At 40.3% G+C, this 24,712-nt stretch overlaps 1 protein-coding gene across 2 annotated transcripts in view; it reads left to right on the forward strand.

Annotated features, from left to right (window-relative positions):
• Positions 1-20,734, forward strand: part of RAI14 (retinoic acid induced 14) — a 76,546-nt gene extending 55,812 nt beyond the window's left edge. Inside the window, exons 4-18 of one of the 2 annotated variants that reach the window (XM_039709752.1) lie at positions 190-278; positions 2,006-2,070; positions 5,558-5,615; positions 5,812-5,882; positions 7,269-7,375; positions 9,638-9,816; positions 10,428-10,456; positions 11,393-11,479; positions 12,182-12,268; positions 12,962-13,019; positions 13,333-13,451; positions 13,964-15,475; positions 16,270-16,419; positions 18,396-18,461; positions 18,718-20,734. In XM_039709752.1, coding sequence (XP_039565686.1) covers positions 190-278; positions 2,006-2,070; positions 5,558-5,615; positions 5,812-5,882; positions 7,269-7,375; positions 9,638-9,816; positions 10,428-10,456; positions 11,393-11,479; positions 12,182-12,268; positions 12,962-13,019; positions 13,333-13,451; positions 13,964-15,475; positions 16,270-16,419; positions 18,396-18,461; positions 18,718-18,795 — 2,755 coding nt within the window. In that variant the 3' untranslated portion in view covers positions 18,796-20,734. The remainder of the gene's footprint in view (positions 1-189; positions 279-2,005; positions 2,071-5,557; positions 5,616-5,811; positions 5,883-7,268; positions 7,376-9,637; positions 9,817-10,427; positions 10,457-11,392; positions 11,480-12,181; positions 12,269-12,961; positions 13,020-13,332; positions 13,452-13,963; positions 15,476-16,269; positions 16,420-18,395; positions 18,462-18,717) is intronic. The other variant, XM_039709753.1, reaches the window with a different exon arrangement.
• The last annotated feature ends 3,978 nt before the right edge of the window (positions 20,735-24,712 follow it).

Below are 24,712 nucleotides of genomic sequence, written 5' to 3' on the forward strand. Positions count from 1 at the left end.
GGAAGTATGACTACAAAGTCTTTCTGATGTGCCATCTCACTTCCAGAGCTGTTATCTTCCTGGGAGGAAATGGAAAGATGCTGGAATATCTAAGGACAGGGAGGAAAGAACTTGCCAGTATGCAGTTAATGAATGAAAGAGAAAAGATATTTTAATAATAATAAAAGACATGTATATGCTCTCTTCCAGTTTTCACCTGGCAGCCACGAAAGGACATGCAGAGTGCCTCAGGATCATGGTGACACATGGTGCGGATGTGACAGCCCAAGATGGTGCAGGTATGTCTTTCTATAAAAGTAGCATGATACACTCAGTTTGCTCATGTAGTTATTGATGTGCAGAGTGAAAACACAGATTTGACTAATTTGCTTTTCCCCACACACCCTGTAGGAAAAGCAGTTGTAACACTTGCAGGTTAGGGCATATTTGCTTTCCTGCACAGAGAATTCAGAATCTAAAGTCCTTAAAAGCTTTTGTCCTGATACTATAAATTTCAGCTTTTATAGTGGGCTCCAGATATAAAATATTTGCTTGATTTTTTAAATTGTTATTTTTAAGTGAAAATAAAAAAAGAAAAAAATTATCCTCCCCACCTCTTCTTATAATTACAGGTTGCATCAAGATCTTCAGTTTTACTTTCATGTTTATACAAGCTATTAATCCCATTAACTTTACAGGAGTTGCACTAAGACATTTCTTCAGGATTATGACACAGTGAAAACAGCTGATACAGGCCAAAACAGAGTGGAGAGCTATTAAGTATGATGTCTCAGTTCTCAAAAGTCCTGTGCTTAATTACTGCTCTGCTAGGAGAATGATGGGAGCTGAACTTGAAACTGGCAAACTGTTCTTAATAGATTTCAGTTGACACATCTTCAGAATCTGTGCCCAGCATTTTCTCTGGCTAGCTGAGCCACCTGGATGACCTGTCAGCATTCTGTCTTTCCATTAATGATCTGTAATTGCTGGGCTCATGAGTTCTGCTTTGCCACTTATTGCAGCCTGAGGGAATCTCTGTCATATGTGGGAATCATTTGCCTCTCTATATAAAGAAGTGTATGTGATAGTAGAAGAAGCATTCATATTTTATGTGATGTTAAGGGAATATATGTACCTGATGCAGACTATAATTCCAAATTCATGCTTCACCTTGCCTGATTTATTGGTCACTTCGGTAGTAAAAGGTTGCCTGCCTACTTCCACCTGAGGGTGTCAGCCCAGTACTCTTTAGTGAAATCCTTCTATGTGAAAGTCACACTATTTACAATGACAGCTTCCTGTCACAAGTGTCTTTGTCTTTATTGAGTACTAAATCCTGGGTGCTTCTTTTCTTAGGGTAATTTCTTCATTGGTGGTCCTGTCATCAATTTTTCAGATGCTCTGTAAGATAAAGCTAGAGGAGAGACTTCTGTGTTTCATCCTAAATCCACAATCAGTAAATCATCATGAATTCAGTGAAATATAAACCAGTGTAGACCTGTGTTTGATAGGGAATAGGAAATCTGTGAGGTGCAAACCAAAGTAGGCCTGTGTTTGAGTATTCTATGTGGGTGACACAAACTTAATTCAGTTGCAGATGATGAATTTGGCAGGTTTTGCTCTTGATGCTGGGTACGTTTTCATTGCCAAATAGCAAAAATCATTACACCGACAGACATCTGTGTGCAAGGGAGGCTGTGTAATTCTGGAAAATTATTCTCTAAGAAACAAGACATAATGTACAATCTTAGGCTTGCTTCTTGCTAGGTGTAGTCTGACACAATGTTTGTGTCACTCCCTTGTATGAATTGAGACTTTAAGATTACTCTGTAACTTGCCTGAACAACAGGTAGTAAAGACATTCTGCTTGATGTAGCTTTTTACTTTATTTTCTCTACCCTTACTTTTTATGTGTCATGATAGGAATAAGACAGATAATTCAAGATTTTTCCTTTGACATGGAAGGTTTTATTCCCGTGCTTTGGCATGATTGAATAATTAATTTGCTTTGCTTTTATTCTTTTAGGGCACAGTGCTTTACATCTTGCAGCAAAGAACAGCCACCCTGATTGTGTTAAGAGGTTACTTCAGGTAAAAGAAAAATAAAATTAATTCTGATTTTTCAAATTTTCATTTGCCTCCATTAGACTCATTTTATGCTAATAATCTGCACCTCACTTCTATACTGTTCTATCTCCTCGGCATCAAGAGAGGCACATCAAGCGTTTAAACATAAAGAGTTTAAGGACCTTTCAGGCACTGTGAATGGATGATAGAAAACTGTGTATCTTCCCTGAGTGGTCTGCAAATACAGTTTTCCATGTCCAGCTGCTCTGACATAGCTTGGTTGGGTTTCAAGTAGGTTGTAACTTCAGTTTAACTTCCTGTGTTTTGTCTGTGTGGTTGGATGACTTGGAATTAGGTGGACTAAGGGTTACGAGGGAAAAGGTTTTTCACTTCTGAGGGGATTCTGATAATGTTCTATACTTTCTGTCTGTTCACCATAGAAACATTTTCAAGTTTAAAGTAAAAAAGAGATGAAAACAAAGTAGTTAAATCCAAAATTAATGTGGAAAAAATCGAATCTTCAATGAAATGAGGTAAAGGACAGTGAGGGGTTAGAAAGGGAGTTGAAAGAATGGGGAGAGAAAATAGGAAAAGCAAAAGTGAAGATGAACAGAAAGTCTCATTGTGTTGAAGATGAGTGTTAGTAAGCAGACATTGTCCATCTCAACTCCATTTCAGAAATACAGGTAAGTTTTCATGGTGGTGATCAGAGAAACAGAACAGATTTTTCTAAGTTTGGAGTTATCAGATCTCAGATAAAATAATGAATACAGACTGAGAATGCAGATGAAATAATGATTAACAACCCCACTGGAAGACGATGGTGCAGAAAGAGAATGGATCCTGTATCCCAGCCTCCAGATTGTTTTCCCCTGGCTGCCTCAGGGCTCTCCATCTGTCCGGTGACTGACCTCTGTCAGTGCCTCTGAGACACGGGGTGCAGTTTCACGGATTCCCACCTCCACAGCCCTTGCAGGCGCTCTGCCCTGCTGCTCCCCGGGCAGGAGGGGAAGGGTTTTCCTAGCCATGATCCAGGTCGCCATCAGGCCGTGGCTGCTGGCATCGCAGGCAGCGGCAGCTCGGAGCTGACCGCGCTTAGCACCAGGAGCTGCTGCCCTTCCACTTGCCCGCTGCTACCACAGGCTGCTTTCATTGATGTTTTTCTGCTTTCATTTCAATATGCAGGTTTATAAATACATTCCTAAGTGCAGACCTGTTGGTGATATTCTCCAGTAATTCATGCTTTTAGGATTATCTTCTTTTCTTAGAAGACCAAAATGTGCGTGGCAAGGAGTGTCTAACCGGTGTTGAGCTAAAACAGGCTGAGTAATTATTTTACACAGGCAGAATCATGACATTTTTGTTACAGGATGTAATGGTCTGTGTGATCCTGTTGTCCTAGATAATCACAGGTGTGTTGGAGACAGTGCTGCATGTAAAAGTCAAAAGTTACAATGTTTGCTTTCTAGAAATGGAAACAACCAACTGCCCAACAAAAAGCTTTGAAACTTGTGAAAGGTTTAAAGAACCACTTCTGTGAGGAGCAGCTGAGGGAGCTGGTGGCATTTAGCCTGGAGAAAAGGAGTCTTAGGGTAGACCATATCACAATGAGAAACTAAGAAATAGCCTGAAGTTGCACCCAGGGAGCTTTAAGTTGGATATTAGGAAAATTTCTTCATTGGGAGGGATTTAGGAGATGTGTAGATGTGAGACATATCTTAGGGATTAACTTGGCAGTACTGGGTTAATAGTTGGATTTGATGATCATGATGGCTATTTCCAACCCAAATAAACCTAGGTTTCTATAATATTCTCTTTTTGCTGTACCTAAAAAAAAAAATCTTCTGTACTAAATTGAGTCTTCATAAGGATTTGGATTATTTTTTCATTACTATTTATTGCTTTGAAGTCTAGTTGGATCAGTAGCATCTGATAATTGTAATACAACAAGATATAACTTGATTGTTGGTTCTTATTTTTAGAAATGCTAATGAACCCCTATTGCATTTGACAGTGAGCCCATGGGACCTCATGAACTTTAACAAGGCCAAGTGCTGGTGCTGCACCTGGGTCAGCCCAGAGAGCCAAATGTGTCCTGGGCTGCATCCAGAGCTCCGTGGGCAGCAGAGCAGGGAGGGGATTCTGCCCCTCTGCTCTGCTCTGCTGACACCCACCTGCAGCACTGCATCCAGAGCTGGGCTCCAGCACAGGAGGGACAGGGACCTGCTGGAGCCAGCACAGAACAGGGCCATGAAGGTGATCAGAGTGATGCCTTGAGAGGCTACCAAGAACAGAGGCTGGACAGTGTTAAAGGAGTAAAGTTGGGTATTCATTAGAAAGGCCTTCAAAGGATACCCCTGGGGCAGCACAAGAGCCTGGCCAAGGCTACCCCCAAGATGGATGATGGGTCACAAGTTTTTTCTTTTATAAATTTTGGTCCATTTACATATCGGGGTTAATTGTCCCATTACAGCTTCAGGTTATGAAGTCCCATCCTCCCAGATTGCTCTCTTCAATTTGCTGTTGTTTGTACTTTTTGGACCTGAAGCTGTAACGGTGTGCTTGGGCATCTTGGAAATCCTTGGAAAAGGATTGTTTTGTGTAACTAAACTGTGAAGAGAACTTGCGAACACTTTATGTGGAGTTCAGAGTTACGAACTAATGCAGTACAGACTCTGGATAATATGAAAGCTAAAACTTAAGGTATTAAGAGGGATGGAGCACTGCTGTGAGGAAAGGCTGAGACCATGCTGTTTAGCCTGGAGAAGAGAAGGATCCCAGGAGGTCTTAGAGCTGCTTTTCAGTATCTAAAGGGGCCACACTAGAAAACCAAAGAGGGAGTTTTTACATGGGTGTGTTGTGATAGGACAAGTGGCAATGGCTCAAACTGCAGTAGGGTAGGTTTATATTTGGTGTTAGGAAGAAATTCTTTACTGAGAGGCACTGGCACAGGTTGCCAAGGTTTGGATGCCCCATCCCTGGCAGTGTTCAGGCCACGTTGGATGGGGCATTGAGCAGCCTGGTCTAGCAGAACGTGTCCCTGCCCATGGCAGGGAGTTGGAACAAGATGATCTTTAAAGTCACTTCTAATCCAAACCATGGCATAGTTTTATGAAATAATGCAGGACAAATTGCCTTAGGACATTAGGATGTGGTTGCTTTAGCTTTTATGCTAATGTTAAAAAGAAAAAAAAAACTGAGGCAAAGGAGAGATTTTTTTTACTGATTTATTTATTTATTGACTTAAATTATTCTGAAACTCTAACATTTGTTAGGGACAGTTCTCTTAACCATGAGAATTTCCTGTGGCTTCAATATAAGTTGGTGTGAAGACAGGAAATACCAGATTGGTAGAGAGAGAAGCTGTACCTTCCTTCAGTGTTCTTCTCTGAAGCAGCACATAAATCTTTTGGCAAACATGTTAAGCACTCTGTCTGTATAAAACATATGTTTTGGGTTTTTTTGTATTTCTCTAATTGCTTTTTTTCCTTTTCCTTATTGAATTGTGCAGAGTAAATGCCCAGCCGACAGCACTGACAATTCTGGGAAAACAGCTTTACATTATGCAGGTAATTTCTTTGATGAAATTTTGTACTGTTTTGTTGTGCTTGATACTCCTAGCTTATCAACCTATAATTTCCTTTTGTACCCTACTGTAATGCTGCAGGATTGCAAGTGGAAGTGTGGGACACAAATTTTGAAATTGAGGTTTAATGAGCGTTCACAATTGTCTTGTTTCTTTAATTTAATTTAATTTTCTTGTAGCTGCATGCGGGTGTCTTCAGGCAGTTCAGCTCCTGTGTGAGCACAAATGTCCCATTAACATCAAAGATTTGGTAAGTACCTCCTCTCTTGTGTGTACTGCAGATACTTCAGAGCTTTTATCACCTTCATTCCATGCCTTGCCATGCTCCATCTCTGGTGCACTAGTTCAAAGCAATGCTGTGCTCACACCTTCAGGGTTTCTCTGCTGGAGGAAATTCCTTTTGCAGCTTACCATTGCAGAGATGTGGAAGCAAGCACACCTTGACAACCTGATACCGTAATGGCAGGATTTGCTGATTGTTGAGACATTGGCACAGGTAGCTAGAACAATTCTTGCACATTCAAAACATAATTAAAAGTGTTTCCATTGTCCCCAGGAGGCTTTGGAAAAGGCCCAGTATGTGGCCAAGGGCTGCAAATGCTCACAAAGCCCAGTCAGAACATGACACACCTGAAGGGAACAAATATACCTCACATATTGCAAAGGCTCAGAGACACTACTGAAATGTCTACAACCAACCAGGTCTGGTTTTGGGGTGATGCAACTGCCTGATAGAAAACCTGATGACAAAAGGAAGTGATCTGTAAAGCACAGGCCAGGCAGGAAGTGATAGATACTCAAACTTTGGTTTTGGCTTTGGTCTATATCTGGTCTTTCTAGCAAAAACAAATATGTCACAGACATAGACATCTGGTCTGAGATTTCAGCAGATGCATTTTAAAGGCATAAAAGGTATATTCAGTCTTAAGCCTGTAGGAGTAGCTTAAAAATGCCCTGTGCTACATCATGCCTAAGTATAGGAAAGAGAGAGAGACCGGCCTCAGAGGTGCATGACAAAATGATAAGGAATGGTCAGAATTCGGGTAGTGGACCTAAGTGCGAAATTCCAGTTAGCTACTAGTAAAAAATAACCTCATTTTGAAGGTGGTCAAACACTGGAACTGGTGTCTAGAACTGTGCCTTTACCTTTGGAAATGTTTAAAAGGTGAGACGACAAGTCTCTGAGCAATGTGCTGAAACTTGAAGTTTGCCTAGCTTTGGATTGAGAAAGAAGTGGGAGAAACCCCAGATATCTCTAAAGGTGTCTTCCAACTGTGTTATTCCATGACTTTATGAAATGTTGTATTTTTGCCTAATACTTAGTTAAAATTACCATTTTTTTGTTACGGAGCTACAGAAAGATATTTTGTAGTTTCAAAGTAATTGTGTTTTAGCATTGAGCAAACAGCAAAGGGAGTGCAAAAGCAAGTTCCTACTCCCTGTGTTTTGCATCATCCCCAAAAGATAAGAAAGAAATTATAACACACTCAGCTATGTTTGTGGTACCCAGGACTCATGTGCTAATAGCACCTCATTTTTGCTATGTAAAGGTAAAATTTGTAGCTGACTTAAAATCTCAGTGTGTTTTTGTAAGTGGACGGAATGCTGTTCATAGTTTCTTTATATGCATTTCTAGGATGGGAACATACCTCTGCTGCTTGCAGTACAAAATGGTCATACAGAAGTCTGCAAATACCTTCTCGATCATGGAGCAGACATCAACACCAGGGATAAAAATGGAAGGTACAGCAGGTTAACTTGTTGATTCTTCACCAAAGCTGACTGTCAAATGAAGATTTTCTTCTCAAATCCTTCCCAAAATAGTTGGTGTAAGGTGAAATAATGCTTTCTGTACTAGACAGCATATCCTGATTGCTGAGAAAACTTACAGAATTCTGACTGAAATAAAAGATGAAGCAGAAACTGTGTGGCTGTAAAACTAATCTGCCTGTAAGATTTGCCTTGGGATACCAGAGCATTTAAATGATTCCTGTACAAATATGATTGATAGCACTCACCCACACAGCATTTTCTAAGCATCCCAGTTTAAAATGCTGCTCTCTTCTTGGAATCAGTTGATACCTCCAACTTAAATCCTTAAAAATGCTACTTGTGAGCAAAATCTGTGCGGGTTGCTATTTCTGCCATAATGCAGCCACAGCAGCAAGAAAAAAATACAGTAAATCTCTACAGTGGAGATGCTGGTTTTTTTAGAAGGTGCTAATTTGAGATTTTTCTGCATTAAGAGATAGTGCATCAGACAGAGTATCAGACAACTTAAAAAGCAACATCCTTGTAGTGAAAAATGGACTTGTTCTGATAATATGACAAAGATCAAGAGTCTTAGAAAATAATGGACTGTTTTATAAACAACCAATTAAATTGTGGAGGTAGAGGAGGATACTGACAAGACTTGGCACTTACACTTCATAGCAATTTTGATTATTTTGTGTGACACAGTGCTGATTCTGTTCTCTGGTGGCACCTGTGAATATAAGACTGGGCTCTAAATTGTTTTTTATCACTCCAAAGTTTACTAGAACGCTCTTTATTTCAGTTGTCTGAAGAAAACCCCTTTGTTTTCTGTCAGTTTTCATGGCCTCATTGGTGCTTTGAACCTGAGGTGCTGCACACTCTGGGGCCTCTGCCTTCCCCCTCACTCTCCTAGTGTTTAATCAGCAGACAGTGTTAAGACTTTCTGCTTTAATTGGATGAGGGGGTTTCTGTCACAGATAGGACTCCCATTTTTGTATTTTTTTTGAGATAGTACTGTATGTACTATCTCAAAAAGCAACAAAACATTGTAACATGGAATATGGTGGTTTACTTCTTGCTTTAATTGTGGTGAGGGGAGTGACTACTCCTGCATCTCTTGTTCCCAGAAGTAGTTAAGATTTTACTAAAACCAGAGAAACCTCATTGTGAGAAGAGAGGGATAACCTTGGAAAATAGCATCTCCAGATTTCTATCATGTCCAGACTAAGTGAATTATTTTGGTAATCTAAAACCATCCCTGTGACTCTGGAGGTGTTATCCAAGTTATCACTCACCACTACTTTTAGCACAGTACTGCAACAGCATCACTTTTCCAAGTGACTCACCCATTACAGGGAGTATGTTTAATTCATTAGTGAAACTGTTGTCTTAATAGTTAGCAAATATTATTACTGTAGTAACTTTTCAGCATTGTATCTGCACTGAGGAATGTGTTTGGCAGTAAACTTGGCCAACATATTAGACATGTTTTCATGCTGAGAAAGAAGAACTATGCCTGAGCAAGAAGGCAGTATTAGAGCATGCTTGAAAGGTGAGGTTTTCTGTGTGTTTGTAATTATTCTCTATGTCTCTTATGACCTCTTCAAATAATTGAGAAAAGCAGATACGACCTGTTAGGGAAAGATTCCTTCTGTATGCTATGTTTTCTCTAGGAGCTGTCTCTATGCAGCTGCCCTCTGTTAGAAAGGGAATTGTTTGTGCTGTCATGAATGCCTTTTTTTTTCTTTTTTTTAGGCTGACAGTAGCACAGGGTTTGAGGTCTAAACTCATCTCTTGGACTCACCAAAGATCTTTTAGATTTAATTGTCTTTTTGATTGAAATCTATTTGTCTTGAACACAACATGTGGAGGAGAGCAGGAATGAAATAAAGGTTCTCATGTTGTACCACCACTGTAATCAGAGTGTAGCAATGAGGTTTGTTTGTCTGACTTTACCCTGCAGCCATTTCTATCTATGACTCTCAGCCTCAGGAAACCATATTTAGAAATGTTTGCAGACCTGTATTTGCAGCTGGAGTGTATGAGGAAGAGGAGGAAGAGCTGGCAAGTATTTGTTTGTAAGGAGAAAGGGACGTCACTTTATGTATCAATAAACGTGCTGATGGACTTTTTGGCTTCATTGCACAGTAACAATCACAATTTTATTTCCTGAAGAAATGAACTGCTAAAGAGAATGCCTTAACACTTGCTGTTTGTGTTTTGTTTGGTTTTTTTTTTTCTCTTGTTCAGAACTGCTTTGATGATGGCTTGTGAAGCTAGTAACCTTAACATGGTGGAAGCTTTCCTTAGGAGAGGTGCAGATGTCAGTTTAGTAGATGTCTTTGGACAGAATGCTCTGCACTATGCCAAGCTCTCTGAGAACACAGGGATCCAGAATCTCCTGTCATCAAAGATGTCGCAGGACGTGGGTATGTGAGAGAGACTGACCTGCAGTTTGTCACTTCTTGATTTAGCACTGGGTAGCCTGAAATGTTGCAAAAGCCATTGTCAAGATTATCTGGCTGAGACTTCCCAAAAACTGGGAAGTCTCTTTGCCGTAGATGGTAATATTTAGCATGAGATAAAACCATGAGCAGGCCAAAAGAGGTATTTTGGAGAAAGACAAGTTGATGTAGCAGCATTGTGAAATTTTGTGTACAATTTGGAATGGATTCTCTTTTATACATAGAACCCCTCAGTAGAGGGGTTGGAGAAGGAACTAAAGCAGGCAGAGCATTTTATGGTGAAACTACAATGGATTTCTAAAGGAGGAAACCTAATGCATAAAAATGATGCAAGACCAGAATAAGAATTGTCATGATTCTTCAGATTTTGTCTCAAAATGAAACCAGACAGTAGCAGAGAATGAATGTGATTGAAATGGAATTTGCAAATTGTATTTTTCAGGTTTCAGACAGGAATTCAAAAACCAAACCATTTATCTATGGTATGGGAAGCAGAGCAGAGAGGTGGGTTAACAACAGAAAGTAATTCTTTCTTTAATAACTTTTCTTTTTTCCATTTCTTTTCTGTTCCACAGAGGCAAAGTCTCCAACAAAAGTGAAGCAGGTATTTGTCCTTTTGGTTTTGAAAATGCTCTGACTCTCTAGACTTGTAACATAACAAAAAACAGTAACAGAAGCACTAGTAAGTGTCATTGTGAGATGTGTTGCCATGACTACTATGTAATGTGAAAGATTTTTCTTGCTTAGGTAAGAAACGTGTTTCAGGAACACTACTTTCAGACTTGGCTTCTCTGTGTAAGAGCAGCCAGCACCCTTGGTGAGGGGAGGAAAGGAGGGAGAGTGTGTATGTGCATGTGTGCTGGGGTGATTCCTGCTTTCCTCATGTGTGGTGCAGGAGCTTGGCTCTTTGAATTGCAAAAAAGAGGATCTAGAGAAATTCTCTCTTTCTAAAACATAAAATCAAAGGTTATCCCTGGTTTTGCTGGAGACCCCTTCCTGTGAGAATCACGGCAGATTTAGGCGATTAAATTAGTTTCTTACATTTTTTATTCAGTGTCATATCTTGGAGTGCAAGTAGACCTTGTAGACCTGCTGGTGGCTGGGAAGTAGACAAGGGTGCAATGCATTGGTCATTCCTTCTCTGAGTGCAGAGGTGGGTTTTTTGGGGGCTCAGGCAGAAGCTGGAGGAGAGGAAAGATGATAGCTGTGAAGAACGGCATGACTGGGCTGTGTGTGAATAGAAGTGTTTGAAGGTCACTGGTGCTAAACCTATTGTCAGCTTCTGCTTTTTCACTAAATCTTGTTTGTTTTCACTGAAGCATGGTTTACAAGGGAGCAGATTCTTATTGTCAGGCATGTTTAATATCTTTGTGTTAGTAGAGATGTGGTCTTTACCCAGGGGAAAAAAAGGCACTGCATGAGCTGCTAAAGTTGATATTAATGTGGGATTTTTTTTATTTTTTTTTTTTACAAAACAACTTGCTCAGACTTTACTAACCAAACTAACAAACCTACCTTTTCTGGCTGGTGAAACTTTCAGCATGATCAAGGCTCTAAATTAAGTTCAGAAAGAAGTGGAACTCCAAAAAAACGCAAAGCCCCACCTCCTCCTATCAGTCCTATTCAGGTAAAGAAAAGACCAATTTTGAGACGCTTTTAGGGGATAAAAAGCATTTTGAATATTATTAGAGTTATGTGGACAAGATTTTCTGTGTCACTGTTATTTTATATGCCTGTCTTACCATGAGTGCTTTTCCTGACATTAGGATGACACCATGAAAGCTCATGTTGCTTAGATTAACGAAGCAAAATTGCTTAAAATACTGCATGGTCCAAGATACAACTGTACAAATTTCACTGTACAATTGCTTCTTCCAACTAAAGTTGTCCTTTTTGCTGATTTCAATAAGTAAATTATGAGTTCTTTATATTTTAGTTACACATATATATGGATATGTATTATTATATACATATCAAAATAAAATACATGACTGTGTTTTGATACTATATAAGTCTATATAATAGTTAGGTTTAATCTTAAACCAGAATGTAACCTGTGTAACAGCTACACTTCTTATGTAATAATGACTCAGAAGGTCACTAAATAATTAGGTCTGTTCTCTGAAAGTAATCTAGAATTGTGACTTATATTAGTGCAGGTAAAAGTACTCTTTAATGCATGTGTATGCATATATATATATGTGTGTGTATATAGGTATAGATGTATAGATATATGCATATATACATAGATATAAAATGGGCACATGCTAGGGAGGTACCTGTATGTGCATGTATGTATACATACCTATTTATATAAAATTTTTTACAGATTAGTGATTTGTCGTCTCCACACTCATCAACTTCAACTCCCATGACTGGAAAAGGGCAGGCTTTCTTTGCTGATCAAGTGTGCAAGGTATCAGTGTTCCTTTCTTATGAGCTTATGGAAGGAAAGTACAGGCTCTGTTTTGCTTGATGTTCTATTTTGATGACTGCAGAGTCTCCTTTGACTTAATTAGCTGAATTTTAGGAACAAAAACTAATCCAAATCTGTTTCAATGCAATTCATAAAATAAGTGTAAAAATACTTTAATGTGTGAAAAATATGTACATATAAACAGTCATAGGTGAGTTAGTGTTTAGAAGTATGGTTATGAAAGTATTAATATTCCAAGAGTTCAATTTCTATATCAGCAAAGTGCATGGAATTGGGCAATGCAAAAATAGACCATTTTACCAAAAGATGTCAGTGAAAGGGTTGAGTATGTTCTGTCTGATCTTTACCTTGTGTTGCTGAAGTTTTTTTTAAACACATGTCATTATGTTGCTACTACTTATCACAGGGTTTGCAGTCTTCAAAACTATTTACGAGCTAGCTGCCTGTGTTTCATTAGTATTTAATGGGAATTGGGCAATGGAACTTGAATGGCTTTAGCACACTTGGAAATACTGGACACATGCTACAATTAAACAAGACCCAAAAAATAAAAAGCATCCACTTGGACAGGCTTTATCCAGCAGAATCTATACTGTCTATAGCTCTTTTTTCTGAACTGTCCAGCTTTACATCTGCTTTCTGTGAAAATGTTTTCTTTTGATGTCTTAACAGGAGGAATTCAGCTCCTTGCACAGGGATAATAAAGACAGACTGAGTGACAGCACAACAGGTATACAATTAATCCTTATCTCATTAGGTGTTTTATGTGGCATGAAGTGCTGAAAACCTCTGTACCTTTCTGCTTAGGACATGAGATACACTAAGTATTGAGAGTGACATTTTGTAATTCCACAAGTAGCTCCCCACTAAAGCATCCTGCTTGTCTTGCCTTAACCTAATACATTTCTGGGGAGTTTGTAGGAAGAGTTTGCTTGCTCATTGCATTTAGTGGTCATGGAAACAAGCTGTTTAAATGTTGGAATAACTAACTAAATAGTTTTTCACCTTTTTGAAACCTTTTGAATTTTTTTTTTCCTCTGAAGGTGCTGATAGCTTATTGGATGTGAGTTCTGAAGCTGACCAACAAGATCTATTTCTGTTGATGCAAGCAAAAATTGCCTCTCTGACATTGCACAATAAGGAGCTGCAGGACAAATTACAGGTGGCATATTTTTGTGCTGTTCTGATGCTCTCTTAATCTGCTAGGCAGGACAAAGAGCTGCTTACTGTTTTAAAGAGTTGTACTGTGAAGATCTTTTAATGAGCTTGTGGGTAAGATCATGGAAAGACTCTGCCCCAAAGGATTAAATCAGTGTTTTGATCTTCTCTCTTTTCCCATAAATTACTGAATAACTTTGTTTATTATGATAACTACATTCTAAAATATGTTGTTAACAGCTGTGCTAGAAGAATTTTAATTTGCATAGCTTTGATTATTAGCTTATGGAGCTCAGCCCAGACATTCAGAGAAGCTTGGCACTCACTGCCTTCTCTACTGTAGACAACTAAATGGGAGCAGCTGAGTTTTTAACTTTTCTAGAACTTTCTTCCATGGCTCTTCCATCATCTGTCTCTAAAGGATGTGGCAATACTTCCTTGCTTACTCTATTCTAAAAAAATTAGAATCATGTACTTGGTTTTATTGTGCAATTGTTGGTGGTTTTTTTTGAACAGGAAAGAACACCTAAAGAAGGGGATTCAACAGCAGAATCTTATTCATCCCAAACACAGTTTGAGCAAACAGCAGAGAGACAAAATGAGTTCTTGGCACAGGAGCTGAAGCCCACATTAAATGCCACTCAAATCCAAGAAAAATTGACAAGCCCCAGGGAAGTAAAAATAAAGTACCTCCAGGAAGACTTAAAGGATGTGCAGAGAAAATTAGAGAATTCTGAAGCCAAAAGAAAGCATGTGGAAACTCAAGTCCAGTCTAGAGTCCCAGAAACAGATCATTTAAATAGCCCAGACATTTCAGAAAATGGTTCTGATCTTAATTTGAAATTCGAAGAAACTCAAGACAGGCATGAGGAAGCTGTGAAAGAGATTTTGAATATACAAAGGCAAAAGAAGCCAGGTCTTGTTTCCTCTGAAAGTGAAGAAACCAGTTCTGATCTGAGTGTGTTGAAGGTTACATATGGAGAAGTTGAAGCACTTAAGCAAGAGTTGAAGAAAGCGTTGGAGGAAAGCGAAAGACAAAAAGAAAAAGTGAGAGAGCTGCAGAAAAAGTTTGAAGACGGAGAGCAGAAGGGGGCAGGCAAATTGTCTGTGGAAGAGTGTGAGGAAATTAAGAATTCATATTGTTCAGTTATTGATAACATTAATCAAGAGAAAGCTTTGCTGATTGAGAGGTACAAGGAAGGGCAAGAGGAAATTAAAAGGCTACAGGCCAAGCTGACAAATCAGATGCAGTTGGAATCTAGTGCTGAAGCTGGAGAAAGGAAAGATGTGATGCACAGAACGATAGATGAGCTCAACAGGCAACTTAGTGAATTGTCTCAGTTGTACAAGGAAGCACAAACAGAGCTTGAAGACTATAGGAAGAAAAAAACTCTAGATGATATAGCTTCAGACTACATTCCTAGAGATGAACATGAGAAACTGATGGAGATAACAAATTCTTTGAAATACAAAGCAGAAAATGAGTTATCAGAAATTAAATCCCAGTACACGAAAGTGTTAGATGAATCAGAAGAACTCAAGCAACTGTTAGAAATTCAGAAGCAAAACTCTTTGCCAATTACTGAACACCGTCAGGTAATCAATGCACTCAGAAATACCATAAAGGAGATGGAGGAAGAAATAAATGAGCTCAAACGACTGCTTAGCAACAAGGAAAGTGAATTAAGAAATTTGGAAAAGGAGTTACTGGAAGAAAAAGCTGCAATTAATGAAGCCATGGTACCCAAGGCCACATATGAAAAGCTCCAGTCCTCCCTGGAGGGTGAAGTTAGTGCTTTGTCATCCAAACTGAAGGATGTAATGCGAGAAAAGGAAAATATATCCCTAGATGCCGTGAAGCTGAGAAATGAAATTTTGCACTTGAAAGAAGCGAAAGAAGGTATGCATACTCTGCTTGAAGCAAAGGAACGGGAGGTGACTGATCTCCAGCACAAGTACCACCAAGTTCAAGAAGCTCTTACTGAAATGAAGAACTCATCAAAACTAGAAGAAGATAAAGACAAAAAGGTAGGTGACTCAGTACAGTGGAGGGGTAGTGTGAGTTCAGAGTGCAAAGCATGTTTGGTGTACAAGTGCCCTAACAGTGTTGGTTCAAGTACCTTCTGAGTGCATTTTGCCCTCTGAAAATGCAGGTATCGAAGGCAAAGGAGTTTTCTCTATGTTTGGCTTTACAGTTGGTTTCCCTCCTCTCCCCTGTGGAGACAGACAAAAGATAAATCTTTCAATTTACCTCTTATAAGTTCTGCTTAGGTTGATTTCACACTATTCAGGCAGCTGAAGTCAAAGAAGTGAGATTTACAGTAGGAAGATATTCCAGAGGAGACAAAACAAAATATCAGGAAGGAGCAAAAATTCACTGGTGCCATATTACTACATCATCTCAACCATAGCATGATTTGACTAATTTTCCTCTACAGCTACCATATCCATCACCACAAGTTCCTTTATACAGAGCTATGCATTTTGGTAGCTGTGAATAACTGGCCTGTGTTTGGTTCAGAATTTGTAACAGAATTTGCAATAGAATTTGTAAAGGTGGTAAATGTAGCCCTTCTTGTTAAATATTGCTAATGTTCAGAACAAGGAGTACAGTTTGAATAGACTGGACTAGGATGGGGAATAGAGCAGTATTGCAACCCTTTGTTTACGTGACATCTCTGTTTGTCCATAGAGTTTATTTGCAATTTGGTTTTCCCCACTTCTTAGATTTAAGTCACAAATAACTCAAAGATAGGACACACAGAAATTGTGTGTGTGACGCATAGCATCTTTTAGTGAAAACCTGTGTTTTGCCTCCCTAGATCAATGAAATGTCCAAGGAAATTAGCAAATTAAAAGAAGCGTTGAACAGCCTTTCTCAGCTCTCCTACTCAACCAGCGCCCCCAAAAGACAAAGCCAGCAGCTGGAGGTGTTACAGCAACAAGTGAAGCAGTTGCAAAACCAACTGACTGTAAGTGTGACAATTTGTAAACCTAACATTAGTCCCAGTTCTCCAAAGAAATATGTACTATTCTTCACTCTGCCTTATTTAAAATAGAGTACAGACAGTGAGTACATGGAAAAGAATCTTCATCCAAAAAAATCTGTAATTTCTGTTTCTCTGAAACTTGTATGAATTTGCAAGTCATGAATAGCACTTTAGAAAGAGCATAACTAAAGAAAGCTGGTTTTCCACATATTTTTCTCATGCCAGTTGAGAAACAGATTTTTTTTGTAGTAAAATGAAGTGACGAAACCTGCTGCTCAGACCTTAATTTATGGAAAAGTATGATCAGTTTGCAGAAGATTTTCAAGGACATTCATCTGCTGAAGTTGTTTTGGAGTGTTAAGCTTTTTGGAAAAAAGTATGGGGTTTCAAGTCAAGCAAATGTATCTTTTTATGGAGAGCATAGTTTAGTCTCTGAAATTCTGAATGCCTTGGCAGATTTTTTTGCAGAGCATAGTTTAGTCTCTGAAATTCTGAATGCCTTGGCAGATTTTTTTGTTTAATTTTGTGGTTTGCGCATGAAAGGTCCAGTCTTCTAAGTTGGGTTGAGTCATAATTGATATTTCCTGGAGCTTGCCTGCCCACAGGAGCACTTTATCCACTGCTGAGGATGAAAAGAAAGTAATGTCCACTGGAGACCTTTGTTGAGGGCTCTGGAGTGCCTCTGAAAGGAGAATTCCCAGACTGACATGCTAAGTGGTGTCTGCTTCCTACCTTTCCCAGCAGAAAAAAGGAGGGCTCAGTATGCCAGAAAAATTCCCTTGCAGGCAAGAGAAATAGTAGACAGAGCATCCTGTCAGTGTGAAGGCCCAGACTTTGTTATTCCAGTCCTCCATGTCTGAAAGGACCCTTCTTCTCCCACTAATTAGGATCAGCAAAGTAGTGTAAAAGTGCAAAGGTATAGAGCACACTGGGAAAGCAGGTAACACTTAAAACAGGACAGAAACACTCTTTCCTTCTTGTAGGTTAGCTTTCCTAACAGCTTCATGTACTTTTGGAAAGGTGGCTTCTGAGTTGTGGCAGTCTGTGATCATTGAAAAGGATTGGGTGGCGTTCATCAGGTCAGGATTTTACAGGATAAAACCTTTGTAAGCACCTCCTTTCACCTGGGAAGGCATCAGCTCTGACAGTGGTTGATGCCTTTTTTGGGCTCACCCAAAAACAGAGGCCAGACAGAATTAAGAGAATAAAAGCAGTTCTATTTAGTGAAGGGCCTTAAGATACATTAAGGGCAGACACAGCCTCCCCAAAGGGGCTATGTCCAAGATGGAAGATGGTCAGACAATTCTAAGTTTGGTCCATTTATGTATCAGGGATTAATTACTCCAATTACAGCTTCAAGTAATGAAGTCATATACCCCCAGTTTTCCTCTCCCCACAAATCACTTTTGTTTATACTTTTTGGGGCCTGGGGCAGTAGGGTGTCCTTGAGCTTTCGGCCTAGAGAGGAATTGTTTGGTCTGAACAAAACGGGAGAACAGTAGCTGACAGGCTATGGAGTTTAGAATTGTACCCTACAGCAGTACAGGATTTGAAAAATATAAATGCTAAAATCCTAAGGCATCAGGGCCACTGCCTTCAGGGAAGAGCTGAGTTGTGGATGAGAGATGATGTGTCAGAGTACTGTTGTCTTTCTTCTGTTCTGGTTGCTGATACTCTTGGAAATGGAGTATGTGCTCATTCCACACCTTTGCAGCTCAGCACTTGTTAAAACTGATGATATCACCAGATCTTTTACTGGGGTAGGTGGAAGTACTGCATTTTCATGGACATGCTTCCAAGCAAATGTAGAGTGCCTGGTGACACAACACTGTCTGAACTGGTTTTCAATGCATTACATAAGACTATGGTTTGAATTCTCCCCAGTCAGAATCTACTTGGGGAGTTCTGAGTTCAGTAGTTCTGAATGCTCTGTGCCTTTCTGCTTAACTGTTTTTTAGGAAACAAAGAAACAACACCAGGAAATTGTCTCTGTTTACAGGATGCACCTTCTCTATGCTGTGCAGGTATGATTGCATGTTGTCAGTCACTCAGTGTTAGTATATTAACTGAAGATGTTTCTTCTGCAGATCTAGTAAGAATTTTGCATGTTTTCACTTAGACATCCCTCCCATAAGGTATGACAGTTCAAGAACAATTTTAGCACTGCTTCCACTTGGGAAACTGATCTAATTAATGTACCTGAAAAATAGTTTGTCAATGTTCTTAAAGACTGAAGCTGCATTCATTCAAATGTCTTTTTTTGTCTCTCCCTTTGTCTAGGGTCAAATGGATGAAGATGTCCAAAAAGTGCTTAAACAAATTTTATCAATGTGTAAAAGCCAATCACAGAAAAAGTAAACAAAAAAAGCCAAGGAAAACTCCCTATTTTTATTAACCCTGTTATGATTCTTTTATCTAGATTTGCCTTAACATAAGATTTCAAATTGGCAATTTGCTGCTTTTGTGTTACTGTGCTATTTGTGAGGGGGATATATTTGTCTGTCTGTACCACTTCCATGTGCATTTCCATGTGCAGTAGCTAAACACATGCCTGCTTTTCATGCCCAAAATGCAAGTATGCTCTTCAGACTTTTTACATAGGCCACTCCATGTTGTGTTTACCCTGTGAGTACTTTTCCAGCTTCCTCCAACAGCAGCAGGTTAACCTGGAGGAAAGCACTGGTGTTGCCTGGGTAGAGGTGAAATTCTCTGTGAGGTCTTCTGTACTGATTATAAGCTGCAAGTTGTTACTGGGTGTGTTTGATGCTGCAGCTCTCAGATTGCTGAGATGTTGCCATATGCAGCCTTAGGCAGAGCAGAGGTGAGCCTTGCAGCAGCGAGCAGGAGCAGATATTTATGCTGAGCCAGAACAGCTACACTTCCTGGTGCAATGTTATTTGAGATTGACACACTAAAACGTAGCTGCCCCAATTCACCCAATGCACTGAGTACACAAAACCCATACCATGCTTCATAGTTTCCTTAACTACCTGGTGGTGGAATGAAACTATTTCAAAAGGTAAAAGCATTAGTTTATTGAAGTTACATACAAACAGAACTGTCTCTATAAACAGCCCTTTATGATAGGTTTAGCTGTCTATGCAAGTGTTGGCCATGAAGCTCAGGAACAAAACCAGGTCATATACTTTTAGACAAGGGATTCTAGTGAACACAGGATGTTTACAGTGAATGTCAATGCCTCATACTTCCTAACCTCACTTTTGTAAAAATCTTCTCTGCGGTATATTTTTACTGGCCCTCTAATGAATTTTTTTGTAACGAAACCATTTTTTCTACATAATATTTGCATTAAGCTTATTAACAAATATTTTTAGGTAATTGTGTCTTAGAGAGTTTCTTTTTATACCCCCAAGTACTCAGTAATAGTGAAGCATAGTGAAGTGTTTTCAGTTTGTAAGAAATTTGTACGGAATAATACACCTGTCTGTCAGTGTGGTCCAGAGCATTTATGTGTAAAATTCAGCCTGCTGTTCCAAAAAAATTTAGAAATTATAGGTAGACAACAGCAGGAGGTGTCCCAAAATTCTGTATGTTGTTTCTAGAGGCTACAGGCATCAATAAAGCCTTTATCAGCACTTCTGCATTTAAAGTCAAATAAAAATGCCTGATGTGGAATAGAATGAAACTATGGAAAAATGTTTTAAGCACACACTGCACTTGAGGGTACAACCATTTTAACAAGCTTGCGGCTTCAATATGGTATTGTGTTTTTTTTATTCTATGGGGATATGTCTCTATTAATAGAGAAATCTTTCAGAGCTATATAATCTATGAAGTTTATATAGAGTCATGATATGACAGGAGTCAGCAGTGCCTCAGGCTGACTGAACTCATAGTGCACTTATATCAAATAATTCCTAACTCTGGCAAAGCTAAAAGGATTTTAAAAACAAAAAGAAAAATACCACCTTTGCATCAGTTAGACCTTGGTGTTACTTTTCTTGAGTGGTTTAACTAATGCCGTCTAATTTTGAACAGTATTTTATAGTTAGACAGCTTTGAAAATGCTCCAAAGAAATGTGAAGAAAATTTTGCTGCATCACTTCAAAAAGAACAAAATTTTAAGCATGCTAATGCTGCAAGTATAAAACTTGATGAACCATTTTGTAGGTTGCCTGATGGATTTAGTCTTCTACTTTGGTTTGGTTTGTATATTTATTACAATTATCTTTGTGGAATATTGGAAATTATATACTACAGCATAACGAGTTTCTTTATATGTAATTTACAAGAAGTTTCCTCATGCAGCAAATAAACTATTTCCAATTTTTTTTTTCATTTTTGTCTTCATTTACTTTTTGTATTGAGGGAAATCTCACTACATTGTCCTAACATTGTACAGATGTGTTCTATATCTTCGGTGTAAATGGATGAGGCAAGAACCAGGTTCTCCTGCCTGAAATTGCATCTTCATTATTAACTGTTTTGATCTGTTGTGTGAAATAAATCCAGTCCAAACCCCACACAGTCAGTTTTGCAGATGATGCCTTCTATCTCATTGCTAAGTTTGTAGCCATTGCTCACATGGACATCCTGCTAGAGGTAATACAGGTTTCCCATTTGCCACTGGATTTATTCCAGCAAAGTTTAAAATACCTTAGGGCTGCAGCACATCAGTGATGTCCCACAGTTCTTCAAAACTGGTGGTTCTCTGTCACTTAGCACTTCACACACAGAATTACAATGAGGGTGTATCTAAGTGTATATGCATATGTTTGCTTTTTAAACTTAGTTGCACATTGCCTTTTACCATCTCTTCTCAGTTTTATTTGAGAAACTCGCCAGTGACTGATTTGCTAGTATCTTGCCTGAAGGAATTGCATCTCTTGTGATCACATCTCAGGGCTCTTTAGCCTCTTGTAGCAAATTTCTGTAAGCTGCCCAGCTTTGAAGATGAACAAGCTGACATGCAGAGTCTGGGCCTGTGAGGTACATCTGCCTAAGCTGCTACTCTGAAACATCCACACCTGTTTCTGGCCTCCTGCATGGTCAGTCATATCAGCATGGGCAGCATTTTTATAGCAAATTCCTTTCCCTCTCCCCACTAAATGCATGAGTACTTGGAATAAACTCCTCTTGCCAGACTCACTCACTGCAGTCTGCACACAACAGATATAATTTGGTCAGAGAGCTTGACTATACTGGTTCTTCTCATCCACCCTATGTCCTGTCACAGCAGGGAATGGTGACAAATGATGGTAGCAGGCTTCAGATGGAATTTGGGAGGAGACAACATCCTAGATCTGTATTAAGATCAGCTTTTCCTTTTTTTCTTTTTTTTTTTTGTTGTTGTTGTTGTTGTTTTTTCCTAGATCTGCATTAAGATCACCTTTTCCTTTGGTTTTGTTTTGTTGTTGTTGCTGTTGTTGGGTTTTTTTGGGGGGGGTTGGTTTTTTTTTGTTTTTGTTTTTTTTTGTTTGTTTTGGTTTGGTTTTTGTGTGGTTTTTTTTGTTGTTGTTGTTTGTTTGGGTTTGTTTGTTTGTTTGGGTTTGTTTGTTTGGTTTTTTCTTTTTTTTTTTTTCTTCTTTTTGTCCCTTTCTCTTGCTGTGAAAACTGAGGGCAAGTTCCTGTAAGCAGGTGTTGCCCTGGTTATTTATCATCTGGCTCTCACAGGGCCCTTCTTATGCCAACCCAAATCAACATGAGGAGATGGTGGAGGGTGAAAACGCAGAAGATTTCAGCAGCAGTCAGAGGATAACTTCTTTTTTCAGTGTGCCACGTGTCCTTGCTGGACAGATCTTTTGGCTATGGCAGCACACAGGGAAGCATAAGCAACACCTGAGCTCTGAAATGTGTCTGCATTCCTGGGCATGTTGCATAGCAGACTTCCTGCTGGAGCCTCATGGGTAGAGGCACAGGTAGAGAGCCAATCTTGCCCCTTGCTGGCTGAGCAGGGGGCTCAGGGATGGCAGAATGTCCTGCTGGTTGCCTTCCCACCTCTCCTCAGGGCAGCTCCGTGGTGATGCGATGTGCTGCGTGTCAGCGTAAGACAGCAAAAGCCCAGGGAAGACCACACTGTTCTCTGGTGCAGCAAACCACACACAGGGCCCCAGGAGAAGCAGCCAAGAAAGGGCCAGTGGAGAAGCTGGCAAGAAATCCCTTGGCAAATGCCATTTTGTTAAACAGAGGCGTTAAAGCCCACTTCACGTTCCATGAGTTTGCCTGAGAGTAGCTGGCTGAGGGGGGAAGAGGTGGGGTATGATTTTAATGCTGGGTGCCACAGAGCTACATAAACTACTGGTGCAGTCTGTATATTGTGTTTACATCTCTGGAGGGGTCTGGCAGGGTACCTGGGGTACCAGCCTGGAGTGTGCAGGAGGATAAGCCAAGAGGCTGGAGTACCACATGGGACAGGGGAGGAGAGCTGACTCATGGCACTAGAACAGGGGGCTCATGTCCCCTTTGCCTGTCTGACTTTCCCCAGGGAGGCTCTTGCTTGGGTCAGCCACACCAAAGTATCCTGGGGTTTTTTTCACACCAGTGCCAGCCCTCATCTGAGCAAGAGGCAGCACAGAAGGCAGAGGCAATCTGCTCCCAAATGTGGCAGAGACCCAAGTGCTGCAGGGAAGAATTGCTGTCTCAGGTGGTGTGGTCAGGCCTCCCAGAGCAGGGCAGGTCCTGGAGCAGAGGCAGCCTCCTGTGGCTGTGGATGTCTGGGGGTCAGGGCCTCAGTCTGCTGCTTGGGACCCAGGCTGCAGAGCAGCTGTGCCTGTTGGGGACTGTGTGGAAAAGCTCTGGGGGAGTTAGGTGTGCAGGTTTCAGAGCAGTACAGGCAGATGTCATGTACCCCAGCACATACTCTGCAGGCACATCTGTAACAGCAAATTTTTTCAAGCAAATAGAAATTGGTGCAAGGCTTTTAGGACAGTTCGGTGATCTCAGTCATCTATCAACTGTGGGTTTGGTCTGCCTCAGAGAATACTAAAAGTACTGAATTTAATATCAAAGCACAGTTACAAGAGTTTGAGTACCTTGAAACCTTCATCTATAACACCACTTGATTCTGCAGCTATGGGTCACTGTGCATGCTCGTGGGTGCTTCCCAATTCTCAGCAGAGCATTTCACAGAAGTGAAGTTTCAAATGCTCTTCTTCATCACTGCCTCCTCCTCTGTTTGGATCCTTCACAATCCTTTTGAACATAAGTAATAGAGACACTAAGCACAGACTAGAACCATATTTTTTGTTTTGGTTTTATATCTGTGTTCTTAGGGCAGTAACAAATTCATTCTCCTCAACAGTCATTTCCTTAAAACCCATCTTAGCTGCAGTTGGATAAAAATCGGTGATTTAGTGTCTACTAATTTGCGGAAGCCTGAGTTAAAATTTTTGTAACTACAGAACAGATCTACCAGTCAAGTCTGCTGCTGGCAAGAAAGTCATGTGCCTTTGCCCAGCAACTGTTAATTAGATTCCCCAGGTTTCAGTACTGTGTGGCAAAAAGTCTTCTTGGAGAAATGACAGCCTCTGTCACATCAGACACAATGGTGGCAGACTGCATGGGCTGTCACTAACATATGACTCCCCTGATGACCATTTTTTTGCCTTTACACAAGCAGCAAAAATCAGCTTGCTTTTAGCCCTGGTGATGCCAGTCCCCAGTCCTACAGGTGGCTTTGGGAGGGTCTGTTTTGTGGTACCACCCGTAGCTCCTGGGGCATTTTATGACAATGCACTTGTAGGTATTTCCAAACCTTTGGCTGCCCTGACAGACTCTTAACTGATGAGTTTAACACAGGTTAACGCAATCACCAGGCTTTCAGTCTATTATTTTAAAAGCCTGCTCTCATGCTGATCTCTCCAGATTCCCAGTGTTGGCCCTCTTTGTACATTTTCCAACAGCCTGAAATGCTCAGACAGTTGGTAATGGGACCTCCTACCAGCAGCTGGAGATTGGAAACAGGCACATCTCAGTGACATCATCTCCTGCAAGGAGCTCAGGGCTGGAGCCCACGGGTGTCTGTCTGTCTGCTCCTGCCTGCCTGGCTGGGCCCTGCACACTCACGGTGTGCTGGTGTTAACCCTGCCCAGGGAGGATGCTGCAGCTGGTACCCTGCACCCAGTGGCCCTCGGGAGACTGACATTGCCTGCATCAAAACACCACTGTGCCTGTATGGGAAGCTGTTGCTCCACTACATTCACCTTTCCTTTGGGATTAGCCAAAATGCTTCTCAGTGATGGCTGGGCCCGGGCCCACAGCACTCTTCCTGCCTTCCTTGTCGCAGAGCAGCAACCGTCCCCACCTGCTGCACAAT

This window comes from Passer montanus, unplaced genomic scaffold, assembly GCF_014805655.1.
Source record: "Passer montanus isolate IOZ18808 unplaced genomic scaffold, ASM1480565v1 scaffold22, whole genome shotgun sequence".
NCBI classification, from domain to species: Eukaryota; Metazoa; Chordata; class Aves; order Passeriformes; family Passeridae; genus Passer; species Passer montanus.